Raw genomic sequence first — 21,853 nt, 5'->3', positions numbered from 1 at the left:
CCTCAGCCTCCTGAGAAGCTGTTACTACAGGTGGGCACCATCACACCCAGCTATTTTTTGTATCTTTAGTAGAGACGGGGTTTCCCCATGTTGGACAGGCTGATCTCGAACTCCTGACCTCAGGTGAGCCACCCACCTGAGCCTCCCAAAGTGCTGGGGATTACAGGCATGAGCCTCCATACTCGCCCTCAGTGTTTAGCTTTCATTTATACATAAGAACATGCAGTACTTGGTTTTCTGTTTCTGTGTTCAATCACAACCATCACAGCTACTCGGTTCGGCTGCTGCGGTGCAGAAGCAGCTGCAGAGGATTCCACAGTTCATAAATGAACGGGCGCAGCTGACTTGGCCCTCAGGCTGTACTCTGCCAACCCTCCCTCTTAAGCAAGCTTGTGCAACCCACGGGCAGCATGCGGCTTTGAATGCGGCCCAATATAAATTTGTGAACTTTCTTGAAACATTATGAGATTTTTTTCTGATTTTTTTTTTTTAGCTCCTCAGCTATCGTTAGTATGTGTTCATGTATTTTATGTGTGGCCCAGGGAAGCCAAAAGATTGGCCACCCTTGCTTTAAAGGATCACATCCACACGGTTTTGTGGCCGATGAGGGGATAATGAAAGAAGAAGGCAGAGCATCAGAGGAGATGCGAAGGAGATCGGGCACTGTCACCAATGACTCATAAATCAGGAATCTGACACACAGAGAGGGCCAGGGATTTGATGGAGGGCAGCCACACCCAAGCCTCAGTACAAATTCTCTTAGCGGTGCCCCCTGCTGTGCCTTGGCAATTATAAATAAATCACACGTGCACACACCACACACTGTCACATATCTATCTCAGTTGTTTACTTTGGCAACACCAGCCTTCAACTAGTTCCCTTAATCCATTCTCTGCAGAGCCCACTCCCTCTCCTATAAGCACAGAATGCATCAAAAACAACCTCATGCCTCCTGGGGCCTCAGCTCCCTGCAGAGGGAGAGTCTCAGGCTACCCGCTCCTGAAGCCCCTTCGGCTTCTAATGAGATGATCAGTTAACCTCGACTCAGCATGTCTGAGGAGAAACATGTTGCTGGGAACATTCAGTTCTCACTCCCTTTCCCTGTGCAGTTAACCCATTAGACCTGTCCTGTTAGAAATCAATCAGCTGAGTAACTATCAAAAACGAGATACAGGGCAGTGCCTCATGCCTGTAATCCCAGCACTCTGAGAGGCCAAGGTGGAAGAACGGACTGAGCCCAGGTGTTCAAGACCAGCCTGGACAATGTAGCAAGACTCTGTCTCTACAAAAAATGAAAAAGAATAAGTCGGTTGTGGTAACATGAGCTGTATTCCCAGCTATTCAGAAGATTGAGGCAAGAGGATCGTGTGAGCCTGGAAGTTCAAGGCTGCAGTGAACTGTGATCATGCCACTGCACTCCAACTTGGGTGACATCTTCCCTTCCTGTTCAGGGCTCTCCCAATGCTGTCTCTGGAACTCCAGCCTCCACCCCGCCCCTGAGCAGGGTTCATACTCCCAACTTCCTATAGGCATCTCAACTGAGGTACCTTGCTGTCAACCTAAACTCAACACATGCCCAGTCTTTCAGTCAGTGATTGCTGAATTCATGTTTCTCCAGTTAATTGTATCCCCTTCCAAGCCCATCTATCCCTCCCAAATACTGAGTTTTCGTGGTACTCTGGCATGGCCTCCAAGCCACTGAAGTTTGAAACCTTGGTATTGGCCTGTACTAATTTTTTTCTCCCCCATATATCCACTCATCTGATCTTCTCTACAGCTCCTTCTTCTAAATGTCTCTTAAACTTGCCTTCCTTTCCATTTTCATCATCTCAGGCCCTATCTGCCTTTGGGAATACTGCATTAATCTCCTAATTAGTCCCTGGGACTTTTGTTTCTCACTCTCCCAAATTATATTATGTGGTGCCAGATTAATCTACAAAAACACCACTGGATAATGTCACAACCTATGCAAAAATCCCAAACTTCTCTCTGATCCCAAGCTCAAGGAGTAACGCCTCACATTTGGAGTGTTTCAATGGATCCTGTATGCCATCCGATTCTCCCCCATAACTTGTCTTAACAAAATGCCCCATGGAACAGCACTTCTACATCAGGAAGGAGATTATTCTTATTTTTATTATTTTTTTCAGACAGGGTCTCACTCTGTTGCCCAGGCTGGAGTGCAGTGGCACGATCTCAGCTCACTGCAACCTCCACCTCCCAGGTTCAAGCAATTCTCATGCTTCAGCCTCCCAAGTTGCTGGGACTACAGGCATGCACCACTACACCCAGTGAATTTTGTATTTTTAGTAGAGATGGGGTTTTGCCATGTTGGCCAGGCTGGTCTTGAACTCCTGACCTCAGGTGATCTACCCACTTCGACCTGCCAAAGTGCTGGGATTACAGGTGTGAGCTACCATGACCAGCCAGGAAGGAGAGTCAAGTGAAATGACAAGAATGAGGAATGGCGGTGCTTTCCCATCTTTGAATATGACATCATTAACTAAGGTCAACAGAGTCCAAGGAGAAGAATACAGCCATTTTGGACAGCTGGGCTCTGTCCAGCTCTAACACCAAGATGCTTTCAGACCCTGGGAAGGTTGTAACTTCTCCAGGTCTCAGTTTTACCATCTGTATCATGGGTTAATAGTCACTATTCTGCCTATCTGCTTTTCTGAAGGAAAAATACAGTACTAAATATGACAGTATGTCCAGTTTTAGAATGAAAACTGTTGTAAAAAGCCACTATATGATGTTTCTCAAAGTCAGGTCCATGGGTTACCTACATCAGAATCTCCTAGACACCTGATAAAAGTAAAGAACCCTAGGTTCCACTCCAGTTCTCCTAAATGAGACTCTCAGGGTAGGAAGCTTCAGAAAGTTAATTTTTTTTCTTTTTTTTGAGACAAAGTCCTGCTCTGTCACTCAGGCTAGAGTGCAGTGGTGGGATCTCAGCTCACTGCAACCTCCCCCTCCCAAGTTAAAGTGATTCTCCTACCTCAGCCTCCCGAGTAGCTGGGATTACAGGTGCACACTACCACACTCAGCTAATTTTTGTATTTTTAGTAGAGACGGGGTTTTGCCATGTTGTCCAGACTGGTCTTGAACTCCTGACCTCAGGTGATCCACCTGCTTCGGCCTCCCAAAGTGCTGGGATAGCAGGCATGAGCCACCGCAGCTGGCCAGAAAGTTGAATTTTAAAAAGCAAATCACTCTGATGCACACAAAAGCTTGGGAATACACACTCTCCCAAACAGCACTTAATTGCATTGTTGCCAAGAAGTGATTTGCTAAATGTAAGCAGTCCTCCTGAAGTGGAAAAGAGTTAAGGCAGCTGTGGCAATCTTCCTGAACCAATAAACCAAAGCTAAATTGAGTCACCTTCCCATGAGGGTCAGCCTTCAGTTGATTCCCTGAATCAGCTAGTGTCCTGGCTCTCTGTGTAGGGTTATCATCCAATTATCCTGATTCCTGCCATCTGAAGCAACACTCCATTACATACGAGGATCAAGAGACTCTAGCTCCCCACTTCTGCACCTGCTAATTATAAGAAATGCCTATAGGCAGAAAGCAGCAAAGATTCTAGAAGCAGGTATCAGCCAACTTCTGAAAGGAGAAGTATAGAAACTTTTGCTCGGAAACACAAGTAGCTTCTTAAAATGAGCTTACAAGTTAAACCACTTTCATTTAGAAGGCAACGTGGATCGGAAGGGAGAGAGAAATTAGGGGAAAAAAGAAGCCAAAAACAACTGCAAAGAATCTGAAGCAAATGTTTCCAATTAATTCCACTGAGACTTCCTACTATAAAGCTAGGTAAAATATAAAGCAACTATTTTCAGGGATTAGACAATAATAGACTGTGCAGGGCTGTGATCCTTGCAAGAAGGGGAACACGCAAAGGGTGCTCCACATTCACCTGAGCACTGGGGGCAGGGAGGGACTTTCCAAACTGTAGCATAACGAAATGCAGCAGTATATAGAAAAAGACTGAAATTCAGGACTGCAGGCCAGGTGTGCTGGCTCACATCTGGAATCCCAGCACTCTGGGAGGCTGAGGCTGATGGATCACCTGAGGTCAGGAGTTCGAGACCAGTGTGGGCAAAACGGTGAAACCCTGTCTCTACTAAAAATACTAACTTACCTGGGCATGGTGGCACATGCCTGTAATCTCAGCTACTTGGGAGGCTGAGGCAGGAGAACCAGGAGGTGGAGATTGCGATGAGCCAAGATCACGCCACTGCACTCCAGCCTGGACAATAGAGACTTCGTGTCAAAAAATAAAACAAAAATAAAAAATGAAATTCAGGACTGCTGACACAGATGTAATTCACAGGGCAGGATACCACAGAGGAGGACATTGCACAAAGAAGGAATCTCAGAAATATGCAAAGGGGTATCCATGAGTTGCTGACTTAATACTAAGCTATGGGTGTGCAAAGTAAAATGCTATGAGGCCTGGAAGAGAGAATTCTTTCTAGGGGATTGTGAGATGAATGGAGATTCCAAAGGTCATATAGTGCTAGAAGATGAAATTCCAACTACTCTCGGCAAAAAATCTCACTGTACATCCCAATCATTCAGTTGAGACCCTAAAGATCCTCTTTAAGGGTAGAGCTATTCTAGACTTCAAGTAAAAGCTACTCTATACCTATCCTAGCAAAGCCAAAAACCAAGACTTTACAGGATCAAGGTGAACCACCAGTAAATTATCTGCATATCAGAATAAAACCCATTAACTCTTTAAGATGACTAAATCTAGTCTTTTAACAATAGACCACTGACAATGTCCAATATACAATCAAAAATTACTAGACATTTGGCCAGGCGTGGTGGCTCATGCCTGTAATCCCACCACTTTGGGAGGCCAAGGTGGGAAGATTACCTGAGATCAAGAGTTAGAGACCGGACTTGCCAACATGAAAAAACCCTATCTCTAGTAAAACTATAAAAATTATCCAGGCATGGTGGTGGTCGCCTGTAATCCCAGCTACTCAGGAGGCTGAGGAAGGAGAATCACTTGAACCCAGGAGGCAGACGTGGCAGTGAGCCAAGATTGCACCACTGCACTCCAGCCTGGGCAACAGAGCAAGACTCTGTCTCAAAAACAAACATACAAAAATTACTAGATGTGGGAAGAACCCAAAAAATAGCATCCATAACCAGGATTTTAAAAATACAAAGCCAACAGAAATGAACCCAGAGTTGATAGAGATGATGGAACTGTCAGACAAGGAGTTTACAATAGCTATTATAAACATGTTTAAGGATTTAAAGGAAAACATGAATATGATAAGTGGACAGAAAGTAATAATTCAACAAATTATTACAAATATCAAGGCCGAGAAAATATAAAGACTTTTTCTCATTTTAAAATTTCTTTTAAAGACAACTGATTGTAAAAGCAAATCTAGCAATGTACTAAAGACTTATGACATATGAAGAAATAAAATGTATGACAAAAATAGTACGAAGAACCAAAGAGGGGTAAACAGATGTAGCTATAAGGCTCTTATATCAAGTGCTAATTCAAGGTAGATTATGATAAGACAATTACCAGGCAGACTATAATAGACTACTGCAATGTTAATTCAAGGTCGACTATAAGTTAAAGAAATGTAATCTCTACAGCAACCCGAAAGCATAACACAAAGACAGATGTTTTTATTTATTTATTTATTTATTTTTATTTTTTTAAAGACAGGGTTTCACCATGTTAGTCAGGCTGGTCTTGAACTCCTGACCTCAGGTGATCCGCCCACCTTGGCCTCCAAAGTGCTTGGATTACAGGCATAAGCCACCACGCCCGGCCTAAGAGAGATATTTTTAAATCTAGTAAAAAAACTAAAATGGGATACTAAAAACTAATTAACCCAAAAGAAGGCAGAAAAGGAGGTACCAAAGAGCAAAATAAAACAGATGACATCAATAGAAAATAAACAGTAAGATGGTTGGCATGGACCCAATCATACCAGTGATTACACTAAATATAAATTGACTAAACATTCCAATTAAGAGACTGAGATCCTTGGACTAGATAAAAAAGTAAAACCCAATTTAATGTTGTTTATTAAACACAAAGACTCAGATAGGTAAAGGTAAAGAAGTGGAAAAAGATACATCAAGCAAACGCTAATGAAATGAAACTGGAGTAGCTATATTATTAATATTAGAACAAAGTAGACTTCAGGACAAAAAGTATTACAACTTAATTTCACTGAGAATAAAAGTGAAGAATCACACTCCTTTTCCTTCTACCTAGAAAGGTACCCATTTAGAGTTATGTTTGGAAAATTTTCACCACATTTGGAGCCCTTTATAGCCTGACGATGATGGGACAGAATGTCCTCACATTCTTTATATCAGGTGTTACAAATAATATTTGTGTCCCCTCAAAAAAAATTCATTTGTTGGAGCACTAGCCTCCAATGTGATGGGAAGCTTTTGGAGGTAATTAGGGTTAGATGAGGTCATAAGGATGGGACCCTCATAATAGGATTAGTGTCCTTGTAAGAAGAGACACCAGAGAGCTCTCCCTCTCATTCTCCCTACCATGTGAGAACACAAGAAGGTGGCCATCTGCAAGCCAGAAAAAGAGCCCTCACCAGGAACCAAATCTGCCAGCACCTGGATATTTTCTGTTCTTTAAGCCAGACTGTGGTCTTTTGTTATGGCAGCCCAAGCCAATTAGAAGAGCAGGAACCCACTTAGCTGGTGTCTGCCTCGACTTTCACATGGAATAGCATTTCTAAAGGAGACCAAGTCAGATCTGAAAAGAACTTCTGCTTCAGCTCACACTGTTCATGACCTCCCCAGGGGGGCATGTGGTAGAGAACAATGCCTTTGTTTTTCCAGTGCTTTTAACAGGACTCCCTCCCTCCTTCCCATGAATTGGTCAACCTACATCTCCATTCCCAAACTTCACTTCTCATTTCTTCCCTGACACCAGCCAGAACTATTTACCTAACTGTCCTAGAACTTTGGATCCCCAGCCTGAGGAACACTACCAGCACCACAGTCAATCCCAGAGGAGATGGGTCACGCAGGCATGACCAGGACCTGTTCCATGGAGCCTAAATATGCACTTACAGGCATCCACAGAATGGTCAAAATGGCTGTCTTCTCTAAGAATCAGCCAGCAGTTCAGGTGCAATGGCTCCACCTGTAATCCCAGCACTGTGGGAGGCCAAGGCGGGTGAATCACCTGAGGTCAGGAGTTTGAGACCAGCCTGGCCAACATGGTGAAACCCCATCTCTACTAAAAATATAAAAACTAGCTAGGCATGGTGGTGCACACCTATAAGACCAGCTACTCAGGAGGCTGAGACAGGAGAATCACTTGAACCTGGGAGGCAAAGGTTGCAGTGAGCCAAGACTGTGCCATCGCACTTCAGCCTGGGCAACAAGAGCAAAACTCCATCTCAAAAAAAAAAAAAGAATCCGCCAGCCAGCACACCATAATTGGAAATTGCCTCCATCCCTTTTTTAGCCCCTCTGCATGCCAACAGGACCCAAAACAACATCTGAGCATCTTCCTGAAAGTCACGGGAGGCTGTGGAGTGCTCCATTACTGCAAGCTCACAGGTTTCCTCCCTGAGAAACTGAAGTATTAATTAGCACTGTGTATTCTTTAGCATGCCATGGCCCTCGGGGCATAGCCAGCCAGCCAGCCCACTGTTCCAGTGTCAGGGAAATGGCCTCTGGTTCAGAACACCCCGTGCCCAACTAACAGCTGAGCTCCCACCACTCCACCATCTTTCAGTCTCAGTGCCATGGGAAAAAAAAAAAAAAGATGTTGCCATGGGCTGAATTTCGTCCCCCAAAATCCATGTGTCGAAGCTCTAAGCCGCTATGCTTTACAATGTGACTGCATTTAGAGATAGGCCCAGCAGAAAATCACTGCTTTCAACTCAAAGTGGGCCAGATGCCATGGCTAATGCCTGTAATCCCAACACTTTGGGAGTCCAAGGTGGGAGGACTGCTTGAGCCCAGAAGCTGAAAACATGTCCAATCAAAATGGTGCTGTTTGGGTGGGCCTTGGTCCAATGTGACTCGTGTCTTCATGGAAAGAGGAAAGTTGGACACGTGAAGAAACACCAGGGATGTGAGCACGGAGGCAAGACCGTGTGAGGACACGCAGGAAAGGCAGCCATCTGCAAGCCAAGGGGAAAGGCCTCAGAAGAAACCAACCCTGCCGACAACTTGACCTTGGACTTCCAGCCTCCAGAGCTGTGAGAAAATAAATTTCTATTGTTTAAGCCAACCCTGTATGTAGTATTTTGCTATGGCAGCCCCAGAGAAACAATACAGATGTATAGATAGTGAAGCAAAAGGTCTGACTGCAGAACTGTCACCTTCTTTGGCCTGGGGTTGCCCAATCCACCCTACATGCCAGCGTCTCTGGATGACGCAACCGTGTCCCCACACTGGAAGGACCTGCTATAGCCACAGAGGCTCTCTGCAGCCAGGCAGACATTTCAACAACAGCTTAACCCCAGGATGCGGCATACAGTATGAAGCAGAACGGCCCATCTGAGCCTCAACAAAGTATAAGAAAGCACAATCCTAAAACTGGGGCAAACAACGACTGTTCAGTGTCCCTACAAAACAAGTCGGGCTTACTTGACAATATCAGGCTTATCACAGAGACTCTCAGGTGGCTGCTACGGAAGCTCGTCCTTTTTGTTTTCTGTAAGATATTCTTGTCATTTCTCCTTTTTAATTCCCCCTCTCTCTAAGATAGTCTTTCATGAACTGGAATCAGAATGCTAAAGATGAAGGAAATCTATGAAGGAGAAATAAATACATGCAAACACACCTCTGGGAGGAAAACTGCCTCTTGGAACATCAGTCACTTCCAAGACAGTTGTCATGTTTGGTCTCTCAATAGCAGCTCCAGCCACCCAAATATTGATACCAGTAAAAGTTGGGTATATTTCGTTTTGAGATAAAGCCTCGCTATGGTGCCCAGGCTGGAAGTGGCACGATCTCAGCTCACTGAAGTCTCCGCCTCTTAGGTTCCAGGCATTTTCCTGCCTTAGCCTCCCAAGTACCTGGGATTACAGGCATGCAACACTGTGCCCAGTTAATTTTGTGTGTGTGTGTGTGTGTGTGTGTGTGTGTGTGTTTGGCAGAAACAGGGTTTCACCATGTTGGCCAGGCTGGTATCAAACTCATGACCTCAACTGATCCACTCACCTTGGCCTCCCAAAAGTCTGAGATTACAGGAATGAGCCGCTGCACCTGGCCAAAGTTGGGTGCATATTAAAAGTACACGCACACACTGTTCATTAATGCTTCAATAGAGCCATCTTCTTTGCCATCACAATGAGAATTAAAAGAAACTGAACATGGTGAAGGACTCAGATAAACTAAGGCAGGAACTGAGAAGAAGGGGATCCCTGCTTGCTAGCCTCCCCCACCCTCCTGGAGCCTGTCTGGGCAGGACTACTGGCCAAGTCCACGTGAGACAGCCTCAGGGTTAGGGTTAGGGTTAGGGTTAGGGTCAGGGTCAGGGTTAGGGTTAGGGTCAGGGTTAGGGCTTGGGTAGCCTCCTCAAGATGTCGAATACCAACAGACGAGAGGAGGGGGATGAGAGCACACATCTCCCAGGAAAAAGTCTGCCAAGATGCAAACCAAGCTGCGAAAAGCAGGCAGCAACGACACAGACAGTGTGTTGCCATTTGTTTTTCAGAAAACATGAAACAAAATTCCATTTCCAGCTGTACATGTAAACACAGGTAGAAGCCCAGAGCAGTCTAACTTCTCCACCACGGAGAGACAGCTGAGCAAATGAACGAGATGACAGAACGCTGCAGAGGTATTAAAATACCATCGATAAAAACCATTTCAAATTTTAAAATGACACAGAGAATCAGACTGATTCCAACTGCGTAAGAATGTATGCCTGCACATATACAAGTAAAGAAAAGAAGATCTAAATGGAGTCAGGGTTCCTACTGCTATGAAGTCGATTTAAAGTATTCTCAAACAATACAAGCAAATAGGAAAAATGTTTATATTTCAATAATTAAAAGACATGGTGTCATTGGTTTTCTTTACGAAAGGAAAAGGGGCTGAGCGCAGTGGCTCACCCCGTCATCCCAGCAATTTGGGAGGCTGAGGCAGGTGGATCACTTGAGGTCAGGAGTTTGAGACCAGCCTGGCCAACATGCTGAAACCCCGTCTCCACTAAAAATACAAAAATTGGCCAGGGGTGGTGGCATGTGCCTGTAATCAGAATAACTTGAACCCGGGAGGGAGAGGTTGCAATGAGCCAAGATGGCGCCACTGCACTCCAGCCTGGGCTACAGAGGGAGACTCCACCTCCCAGCCCCACCCCCAAAAGAAAGAAAGAAAGAAAAGAAAAGGAAGGGAAAAGCCAGACATGGTAGCTCACGCTTGTAACACCAGCACTTTAGGAAGCCAAGGCATGTAAATCACCTGGGGTCAGGAATTCAAGACCAGCCTGACCATCATGGAGAAAGCCCATCTCTACTAAAAATACAAAATCAGTCAGGTGTGGCAGTGTGTGCCTATAATCCCAGATACTTGAGAGGCTGAGGCAGGAGAACTGCTCGAACCCGGGAGGTGGAGGTTGCAGTGAGCCGAGAGTGCACCATTGCACTCCAGCCTAGGCAACAATAGCAAGACTCTGTTGAAAATAAATAAATAAATAAATAAATAAATAAGCAGGAAAGAAAGGAAAGGAGGGAGAGAAGGAGAGAAAAAGAAAAGAAGAGAAGAGAAGTAAAGAAAAAGGAGGAAGAGAAACACTAGACTGGTACCTGCTAAACTGGTAACAATGGTTGACTGGTTGGTCGGGGGGAAAGGCAAAAGGAAGAAAAGGGTTTTCACATAAAATTTTTACAAAACTGTTTTATAATGAGATTTCTGTATTGTATTGATGTGATACTAACATAACTAAAAAGAAAGATTAGACCTTGGGGACACACACACTACCCTCCTCCCCACCTCACCCATCAAGCCACCAGTATGAAAAATCACTGTTTTAAACTGAAGGTGGGCCAGGCATGGCAGCTCACACCTAGAATCCCGACACTTTGAGAGTGAGGCCAGTGTAGGAGGATTGCTTGAGCTCAGGAGTTCAAGACCAGCCTGGACAACATAGGGAGACCCCTGTCTCTACAAAGAAAATTTAAAAATTAGTCGGGCATGGTAGCACATGCCTGTGGTTCCAGCTATTCAGGAGGCTGAGGTGGGAGGATCACTTGATACTGGGAAGTCGAGGCTACAGTAAGCCACAATCATGCCACCGCATTCCAGCCTGGGCAACAGAGCCAGATCCCATCTCAAATAATAACAATAATAAACTGAAGATGACAGTTTCCCACATACTGCTACCCCTTAACTTCATATAGAAGCACAACTGCAAAATTAGAAACATGTCAATGTCTCCAAACGGCTGTTCAATAACCAGTCTGTTTCTCCCTACATCCTAAGGGGAACATGGGCTCCAGCCGGCCCCGAGACCATTTCCCATCATCCAACCCCTCACCAGCCTCTTCCAGGCCCAGCAGGCCACACCTTCCCTGCCCACCCCCTTTTTTTCCCTCCCCTTTCATTTGGCAAAGTCTCTGTAAATCCCTGTCCGTTCATTTCCCATTCAGTTTCCACAGAGCCTTCTCTACTTTATTCCCAGATAAATAAATGAAAATAAACACCCAGTTTGGAGAGAAACTTGATGCATCTGACGTTAACAAAGCCACAATGGGTTCGACCTGACAGGCTGTTCTGAGTAACGCCCTTTCCATGAGAAATGTTTTGCTTTGCCTCCAATAGGGGAACAAATAATTCTGAAAGGCCGAAGGAACAGAAAAGTTAAAGAACACAGTCAGGTGTTAACCCTTCCCTACCCACCAACCCAAGAGCGTGGATGCCCTTCATGTCCCAAACACATAACCAGGGTCGGTGGCTCTGATGCTCCCAGGCATTAGGGCCTGTGTCTGAATGGTCATGGGCAAGGGTCAAATCAGGGCACCTGCTACAGAATCCCTAAAGTCACACTGCAGCCGTTTCCAGACCTCTGTATCTTATTTCTCAAGGTGAAATGACAGACATTGACCCACTTCCTTTCACCCCAACCAACTCCAAGCAGACATGTCCCCAGGGGACAGAAAGGAAACCCTGGGATTTTCTGCAGACAGGCCCCCTAAATCCTGGGGCCTGTCCCAAAGGGTGAGAGGTCCTTGGTCAGAGCTGCAGCCAAGGCCTTTTGCTCTGCCTTCATTCTGCTCCTGGTGCCATCTGCTGAATGGTGGAGTTCCATCATCAGGGCAATGAATCGGGAAATGAAATGATCTGGGGCTGAATTTACCCAGAAAACTTCCCACAGCCTCAAAAGCCACTGGTTCATAGATCCCAAGAAAAGCAAACATCCTAAACACAAATTATAGCCCCGCTCCTCCCCTATTAGACTATAATCCCCGTGGGTGCTCAGTCGATGCTGGCCAACCCACACGGACTCAAGATCAAAACCCATTAACTCTGATCCACAGAGCATCTTCAATTGATCCAAGTGCTGCCCTTTTCCGGTTTGGTGAGCAAATTAATAGTGAAACCAAAGGAAACCTTTGGCCAGCCTCAGACTGAAGGTCAACAGACTGATTCCAAGCACAACTCTTTCAACAGCATTTGTATTCACTGACTGTAGCAGTTATAAGTAATTCTCATCCATGTATGAGACCTTCTAAGACAAATTCCCCCTCTCACATCAACAGCGAAGATTCATTTCTTTTTAAATGTCCTAGAACAGATGTTTACTGTCAGGCTGATTTTTCTGCCAAGTAGTGAGGTTCTGGGCATTCGTGGTGATTATGTCCCTTTCTGAGCTCTTGCATCCCCTCCCCAGACATTCACCAGCTGCTCCCAAACCTTTCCTGATTCTATCCAGGGCTTCCCTCTGGGATCTCCTCCACATTCAAAGCATATATCAGAACAAATATGAACCAAAAGGTTTTTTTCAAAAAAAAAAAAAAATACTGCTGCAGCCAGGCATGATGGCTCACACCTGTAATCCCAACACTTCGGGAGGCTGAGTCCGGCAGATAACTTGAGGTCAGGGGTTCAAGATCAGCCTGGCCAGCATGGTGAAACTCTGTCTCTACTAAAAGTACAAAAATTAGCAGGGCATGGTGGTGTACGCCTATAATTCCAGCTACTCAGGAGGCTGAGGCAGGAGAATCGCTTGAACCCAGGAGGCGGAGGTTCCAGTGAGCCAACATCACGCCATTGTACTCCAGCCTGGGTGACAAAGTGAGACTCTGTCTCAAAAAAAGAAAAACAATTACTACTGCATAGTACAAATTAGCCAATGACTGTTTACACTGCCCAGAGAAAACCCCTACATTCAGACAGCTGACCAAATACGCCTGACACCACCCCACCACCCCCACTCCCCAGAACATAGTAAGACCCACCAGGATTGCAGAGTCAGAAGAGAACCAGCAGGGCCAGCGCAGAGCCACTGAGCCAGATCTCTGCCTGCTGCTCAGGGGCTAAAGCCACTGGGCACCTGCCAGGGCAAGCAGAATATATCATCGCAACAGCAAGTTCACACATAACCAGGGTGGCCTTGAGATCAGAATATGGCAGCCTGCATTGAGGGTCACTGAAAGCCTCTACCACACAGACATAGACGGCAGCAAGGAAAAAGCCAAATGTCCAGGGGACAGAGACAGACACTGCCACTCAATTTTTTTTTTTTTTTTTTTTGAGACAGGGTCTTGCTCTGTCGCATAGACTGGAGTGCAGTGGCACCATCTCGGCTTACTGCAACCTCCACCTCCCAGGTTCAAGCGATTCTCGTGCCTCAGCCTCCTGAGTAGCTGGGATTACAGGCTTGTGCCACCAAACCCAGCTAATTTCGGTATTTTTAGTAGAGATGGGGTTTCACTGTATTATCCAGGCTGGTCTCAAACTCCTGGCCTCAAGTGATCTGCCCTCTTGGACTCCCAATGTGTTGGGATTACAGGCGTGAGCCATCACGCCCAGTCTTGCCACTCAATCTTTTAACAACAAAAAACGACACACAGTCTTTAAAACAGTGGTCCCAACCTTTTCGGCACCAAGGATTGCTTTTGTGGAAGACAACTTTTCCACGGATGGGGATCGGAGTAGGGGGATTTTGGGATGAAACTGTTCCACCTCAGATCATCAGGCATGAGTTAGATTCTCTTAAAGGGCACACATCCTGGATCCATCACATGCGACACACAGGAGCTGGGTTTGCGCTCCTATGAGACTCTAATGCCATCGCTGATCTGACAGGAGGCGGAGCTCAGAAGATAAAGCTCACTTGCCAGCTGCTTGCTCACCTCCTGTTACGCGGCCCATTTCCTAACAAGCTATGGACCAGTACCAGTCCTCAGTCCGGGGGTTGAGGACCTCTGCTTTAAGACAATACCACAGCCGTCCAACATCACATTCAGCTGTCTGATCCAAAGAAACGTTCTTCTATAACACAAGGAGTTTGTTTTTCATTAGCCCAAGGCCCAGAGGCATAGTTCCTGGGAATCCTTTTAGCTGCAGAGCTGTCCATCATTCCTTCTCTTTCTCCAGTTGGGAACTTAAGGAAAAAAAGAAAGCAGGAAGGCAGGGAAGAGAACTTCAGCCCGCCCACCTCCCGGGGTACATGATCCACTGACTCCAGTGAATCTGACCGAATCCTGTCTCCCCGTGATCCAACAGGAGAAATGGACTTTGACCCACTTCTCTCCACAGACTTCTCCCTGCACCCCTTCCTGTTCTAGGAGGGCAGGGAATTCCAGCACCAGCTCGGGGTGCTTCTGCCATCTCTAGAACCTGTCTGGCTCAGTGTCTGGTAAGGTGTCTCATGCTGTGACGATCACGGACCCCTTTCCTCTACTGAGAACGGTGCATGCAGATGATGGCTTTAGCCAATGGCTTGCGGTTCCCATGCAGGACCTGGCTCCTGCTCTCTCGGCTCGGCCATCACAGCCACACTCCAGGCTGAGTTTCACACGGTGCTTCTCTGTAAGCAAATACATGCTCATTCCCAAACCCAATTCTCCAGCCCTATGTCAGCAAAAAAGCCTGAAATCTCTGGCTTATCCTCAATTCCAGTGCATTTTTACATTTTCTAAATTTTACTGTACAGTCCCTTGGGGGTGTTATCCTCAAACTAAAGGATGGAAAACTAGAAGTCAGGGGTACACAATCAGTAAATGACAGTGTGAGCTCCAGCCCAGACTCCTGCTGCACAGAGCCCCACCCGACCCTCCTGTTAGCCCTCATGATGTGACATGTTGTCAAAGGTCTAATGCTACAAGTTGAGGGAGGGTGGGATGTGTCATCTCCCTGAAGATGTCCTACTCTCAATAAGAGTCAGCATCATACTGATGACGCCAGGTCCCACCCAGCAACCAGTTCTCGGCCCTCTCATATATACAGTGCCACTCGGTACATCAGCCATACTCTATTTTTAACGAAATGTGACATTCAAAATCTGAACTTACTAAAATGTAAATAAGGGGGTAATTAGCAAGACATTATTTTCCTTAAGAAAGAAATCACCATTCAGTGCCTCTAATGCCTCTTTCTCTGTTTAAACACCACCTGGCTACTTAACAGAGACATTAACAGGTATGTCAGGTTTGATCAGAAATAAATCCATTGCACAGAGCCGGGCGTGTGTTAATAGACAGCTAAAAGTAGAGCGGTACTCACCAGGTAAGGCATCAGGAGGTCAGCCAAGTAGACAAAAGCTGCTCCGAGGGTGAAGCCAACAGCCACGGGGAGGAAGGCAAAGGCACCGAAGCCTCCAGAAGACGTGGCCATCTCAACTGCTGGGGCCAGAAGGGACCAGTAGGAAGCTGCCAGCATGACCTACGAAAACCACAGCGAGCGATAAACGTTAAAGTGACCGCAGGAGGCCTTCCAGATGGGACCTCAGATGCTCTCTGTGGCCCAGACTGACCCCTACGATTTCGTATGAGTTAGGTCTTTCGTCCCAGGTTGGGAGGTACTAACATAAACCAAAAAGCCATCCCCAGAATTCCTGGAGCTTACTATGGCAAGAGCCCAATTTTGGGTAGGACAGGGTTGACCTTGCGAGGATGCAGTCCAGTTTGCCGTCATCTAGCCTGTAACTCAGTGGTTCTCAATCAGCAACGCTTCTGCCCTCCACAGGACATTTGGCAACGTCTAGAGATATTTTTAGCTGTCGCACTGTGAGGAGGGTAGAGGGAGGTTGCTACGGGCGTCTAGTGAGGGAGGCCGAGCACGCTGCTAAACATCCTACAATGCACAGCACGCCCCTGACAACAAAGAATTCTCTGGCCCCAAATGTCAGTGGTGATATTGTTGAAAATTCGTTTTTTTTTTGAGATGGAGTCTTCCTCTGTTGCCCAGCCTGGAGTGCGGTGGTATGATCTCGCTCCCTGCAACCTCCACCTCCCAGGTTCAAGTGATTCTCCTGCCTCAGCCTTCTGAGTAGCTGGGATTGTAGATACACACCAGTACGGCCAGCTAATTTTTTTTTTTTTTTTTTTTGCATTTTTTAGAGATGGAATTTTGCCACGTTGGCCAGGCTGGTCTCAAACTCTTGATCTCAGGTAATCGACCCACCTTGGCCTCCCAAAGTGCTGGGAATACAGGCGTGAGCCACCACACCCAGCCCCAAAAATCCTATTTTAATTAAATTCTTCCAAGACAAATTGCTCACTACTTCACAAGCACCACTGTATTGTAACACAGGTCTAATTATTACGAAGTTCTTTGTTGTGTTGAGCTGAAATCTGTCTCCTTTCTACTTTTACCTTTTAGCAGTGGTTTTGCTCCCTAGAACACCAAAAAATGTGTCTTCCCTATGCTATAGGTGACAGCCTCTCAAATACTTGAAGACAACTAGCAAGTCAACAACATATTGGTTCCATCAATTATCTTATCTTTAAAAAGGAAGAAGGGAATTAATATTTATTGATCACCTGGTATTTCCAAGGGCCAAGATTAACATTTGATATATTACCTTGTCATCACAACAACCCCCAGAGGCAGGCAACTTTTCTATCTCTATTTGTAGATAAAGAAATTGGATCTTGAAACAATAAGATAATTTATTCAAGGTCCTACAGGTCAGCGGTCCACCAATCCTTTGGGTACCAGGGGCCAGTTTCATGGAAGACCATTTTTCCATGGGCCAGGAAGTGGTTTGGGGATGAAACTGTTCCACCTCAGATCATCAGCCATTAGATTCTCATAAGGAGCTCACAACCTTGATCCGTGGCATGTACAGTTCACAATGGTGTTCATGTTCCTGTGAGAGTCTAATGTCACCACTGATGTGACAGGAGGCAGAGTTCACGCGGTGATGCTCACTCACCCGATGGCTATGGCCTGATTCCTAATAGACCATGGATCAGCACTGGTCCATGGCCCAAGAGCTGGAGACCCCTGCTATAGGCAGTAGGTAGCAGATCCAGGAAACTGACCAAGCAGGATCATAACCAGCTCAATGAGAGGAGAAAGACGAAGGAGAAGAAAAAAAATTAGGCTGGTCTCAAATCTTAGCAAAGCCAATTTGATCAAAGGTTCTCCAGCAGATGAGCTGGCGCCGTGGTGCATGACTGCAGTCCTAGATACTGGGGAGCCTTGAGCCCAGGGGTTCAAGGCCAGCCTGGGCAACATAACGAGACTCTGTCTCTTAAAAATAAGAAGCTCTCCAGCACTGACCAAATTAAACACTCATCCATGGCTGTTTACTCCTATAGATGCTATGACATCTTTGGGCTAGAGTACACGCACTACCCATCAAAACTATATGGCAGTCATTGCTGGCATGGAAAACGCTGAATGGGTTTCTAAAAATTACTTAATTATGCCTTGCCTTAAAAAATCATCTGCATCACCTATCTGCACAATAACATTCAGAGTGACAGAACCAGGTATTACAACAGCACAATAAAGAACAAATCTATGCATACATCCATAAATTCCCTTCTCCCAGCTGTCAATCACACACAGTCACTTGCTCTGGGCCAAATTCTCCCAGCAAAAGTCTTATTGACACCCATGGAAACCTCCACCTGCCTCCAAAACTCTAAGAATGAAAAAGCCTCTGCTCAACAGGATGGGAGCTGAGGCTGACCAGTTCAACTCGATGAGCCAGGCTGTCAATAAAGACCATCAAAGGAAATCTGAGGGCTCCTCCTACCTGCTCCAGCCTAATCCATCCCTTTTCCAGACTTTCTCTTACTGGCTTTAGAATTCAACAGCCCTCAGTAGCTGTCCTGCATGGTAAACTCCCCCCAAAGAGGACCTGAAACTAAGCAGAGATGGAAAGGTACCAGTTCCTCTTTTAATTTTTATTTTTACTTTTTGAGATGGAGTCTCTGTCACCTAGGCTGAAGTACAGTGGCGCAGTCTCAGCTCACTGCAACCTCTGCCTCCCAGGTTCAAGCAATTCATCTGCCTCAGCCTCCCAAGTAGCTGGGAATACAGGGGTGCGCCATCACACCCAGCTATTTGTATTTTCAGTAGAGACAGAGCTTTGCCATGTTGGCCGGGCTGGTCTTGAACTTCTGACCTGAAGTGATCTGCCCACCTCGGTCTCCCCAAGTGCTGGGATTATAGGTGTGAGCCACCGCGCCCAGCCCAACTCTTCTTTTTAAACCTAACCTGTGCAGCAACTTCTCTGCTTGCATGTTTCAGGTTTTCCCATACAGTCCCACCTTCGACAACCCTGAAACCACATGACCCAGGTAAGCCCACTCATCTTACCCTCTAAATCCTCCCCACACCCCATCCTGTGATAAGGAAACAGCATCATTGTCAGCATCACTTGAGAGACTTCCCCAATCTCCACTCTTTTTTTATTTATGTGTATGTGTGTGTCTGTGTGTGTGTGTGTGTGTGTGTGTGTATACATATATATATAGAGAGAGAGAGAGAGAGAGTCTCGCTCTGTTGCCCAGGCTGGAGTGCAGTGGTGTGATCTTGGCTCACTGCAATCTCCGCCTCTCGGGTTCAAGCAATTCTCCTGCCTCAGCCTCCCAAGTAGCTGGGATTACAGGTGCCCGCCACCACGCCTGGCTAATTTTTTGTATTTTTAGTAGAGATGGGGTTTCACCGTGTTAGCCAGGATGGCCTCGATCTCCTGACCTCATGATCCGCCCACCTTGGCCTCCCAGAGTGCTGGGATTAGAGGCGTGAGCCACCGCTCCCAGCCCCACCTCTTCTCTTGTCTCCTTTGGTCCAACCTCTTCTGTCCAAATTCCCTTTCATCCCTCTGCATCACTGAGTACCAACTTTTTTCTGCCCTTACACCTGAGAAACACACAATGTTCTCACGCACAAGTTACTCAAGGAGTGACAAGAAGAGAAGTGACTCTCGAGGGCGGGTGTGCTAGAATTTGGGATGCTTGCAATACAAAAGCATCCAGCTAATTCAGGTGGGCTCCCTCCGTGAGAATCCCTGTCCTTTATCATTCCAGTAAAATTCAGGATCCGGCTGGCGTTCCTTCATTTCTGTTCCTTGCCAATCTCCCTGCCTCCCACATAAACTGGAAAACTACCTAAGAACAGCAGGGAAACTGAACTGGGTTGCCTGTCTAAAATGACAAAAGAACTCAAAGCAGAGTTTTGTTTTGTTTTTCTTTTGAGATGGAGTCTTGCTCAACCTCCATCTCTGCCTCCCAGGTTCAAGTGATTCTCATGCCCCAGCCTCCCAAGTAGCTGGGATTACAGGCACCTACCACCATGCTTGACTAATTTTTGTATTTTTAGTAGAGATGGGGTTTCACCATGTTGGCCAAGCTGGTCTCAAACTCCTGGCCTCAAGTGATTGCCCACTTCAGCCTTCCAAAGTGCTGGGATTACAGGTATGAGCCACCGCACCCGGTCGGAAAGTTATTTAAAGGGCAAGTGAGGTAGGAAAGATGGCTGTGTCCTAATGCCTAAAACCTGTGAAGAGTTCACTTTACAAGCAAAAAGGACTCTGCACATGGGATTCAATTAAGGACCTGGAGATGGAGAGATGATCCTGGCTTATCTGAATGAGGCCAATGTAACCACAAGGTCCTTGCAAAGTAGTGAGAAGGGTCAGAACTGGGGAGAAGATGTGGTAACAGAAGCAGAGGCTGTAGTCAGAAAGAGTTTGGCAGGTGCCACGCTGCTGGCTTGAGGATGAAAAAAAGGCCATCTGCCAGGGAAGGGAGGTGGCCCTGAGATGCTGAGAAGGCAGGGAAGCAGCTTCTCCTCCAAAGCCTCCAGGAGGAACGCAGCCCAGCTGCCACCCTGACTTTGTCCCAGTTAAAATCACTGTGGACTTCAGATAATAAGTCTGCACTGTGTTAAGTCACTACAGTGATGGTAGTTTGTACATCAGCAAGAGAAAATACAGGCGTATGTTACTTCCCTTAACTTCATTTTTTAGAGTACTTTTAGGTTGATAGAAAAAATTGAGTGGGAAGTACTGAGAATTCTGCTATACGCCTGTCCCCACATGCACACAGCCTCCCCATCATCAACAGCACACCACAGTGGCACATTTGATACAATCGATGAGCCCATAGTGATACAGCATTAACACCCAAGGTCCATTGATTTTCGCTTTTTTGTTTGTTTGTTTGAGACATGGTCTTGCTCTGTCGCCTAGGCTGGAGTGCAGTGGCGCGATCTCAGCTCACTGCAACCTCCACATCCTGGGTTCAAGTGATTCTCTTCCTCAGCCTCCTGAGTAGTTGGGATTACAGGTGCCCAGTATGACACCCAGCTAATTTTTGTATTTTTGGTAGAGACGGGGTTTCACCATGTTGGTCAGGCTGGTCTTGAACTCATGACCTCAGGAGGTCAGCCCGCCCCAGCCTCCCAAAGTGCTAGGATTACAGGCGTGAGCCACAGCACCCAGCCGGTTCATAGTTTACATTAGGGTCCACTCTTAGTGCCATATGTTCTATGGATTTTGACACATATATAAGATCATGTATCCATCATTACAGTATCATACATTTTAACTGCCCTAAAAATCCCCCGTGCTCCACCTTTTTATCCCTCCCGCCTCCCAATCCCTGGAAATTCCTTTTCACTGTCTCTCCAGTTTTGCCTTTTCCAGAATGTCACACAGTTGAAGTCACACCGCATGGAATCTTTTCAGATTGGCTTCTTTCACTTGGTAATATGCATTTAAGATTCCTCCATGTCTTTTCCTGACTTGATAAAACATTTCTTTTTAGCACTGGATAATATTCTATTGCCTGGATGTACCACAGTTTATCTGTTCACCTATTGAAGGGCCTTTGGTTGCTTCTGGGTTTTGTCAATTATGAATAAAACTGCTATAAACATCCGTGCGCAGGCACTGGTGTGGGCTGGAAGTTTTCAATTCATTTCGGTAAATAAGCACCAAGGAGTGCAACTGTCGGATCCTATGCTAAACATCACTTTTTAAATAATCCCTGTGACATGGTAAAAGCCCCATAAAACTGCATACCTCAACCATATCTCAGCTTTCTGTTGAAACTGCTCTCTGTAACCCTGATGTGACAGGCAAGCAGTCCAAACCCACGCCATCTTGGCCCTTGCGACTTGTAGTGAGTAACTAAGGTCTGTAATTTCCACCCTACCCAGGCAACGTGTAAACTAACACTCATCTTGACTTCTTGAACCACTTAAGTAACAATCGGAATGTCCAAAGTCCCCTGGCCCTCTGAATGTCCAGAGCCCCTCACCCTCACCCCTGCCCAGGAGGTGATTTACAGAATCCACTGGAATGTCCGGAGCCCCTCACTCTCATCTCCACCCAGGAGGTGATTTACAGAATCCACTAGCCCTTGGAATGTCTGAAACCCCTCACCCCCACCCCTGCCCCTCACCCTCA

The 21,853-nt window shown here is 46.2% G+C and overlaps 1 protein-coding gene across 2 annotated transcripts in view; it reads right to left on the bottom strand.

Moving 5' to 3' along the window:
* The window catches only part of SLC39A11 (solute carrier family 39 member 11), a 444,045-nt gene that overhangs the window by 361,955 nt on the left and 60,237 nt on the right, over positions 1 to 21,853 (bottom strand). For both annotated transcript variants that reach the window (XM_064369170.1, XM_064369171.1), the window contains exon 4: positions 15,706 to 15,864. In XM_064369170.1, the coding sequence (XP_064225240.1) occupies positions 15,706 to 15,864 (159 nt within the window). The remainder of the gene's footprint in view (positions 1 to 15,705; positions 15,865 to 21,853) is intronic.

Source organism: Aotus nancymaae, unplaced genomic scaffold, assembly GCF_030222135.1.
Source record: "Aotus nancymaae isolate 86718 unplaced genomic scaffold, 86718_ANA_hifiasm-v0.15.2.pri h1tg000089l, whole genome shotgun sequence".
Classification (NCBI taxonomy): domain Eukaryota; kingdom Metazoa; phylum Chordata; class Mammalia; order Primates; family Aotidae; genus Aotus; species Aotus nancymaae.
The sequence above is the reverse complement of the archived record's forward strand: the minus strand, read 5'-3'. Positions and strand labels throughout refer to the sequence as shown.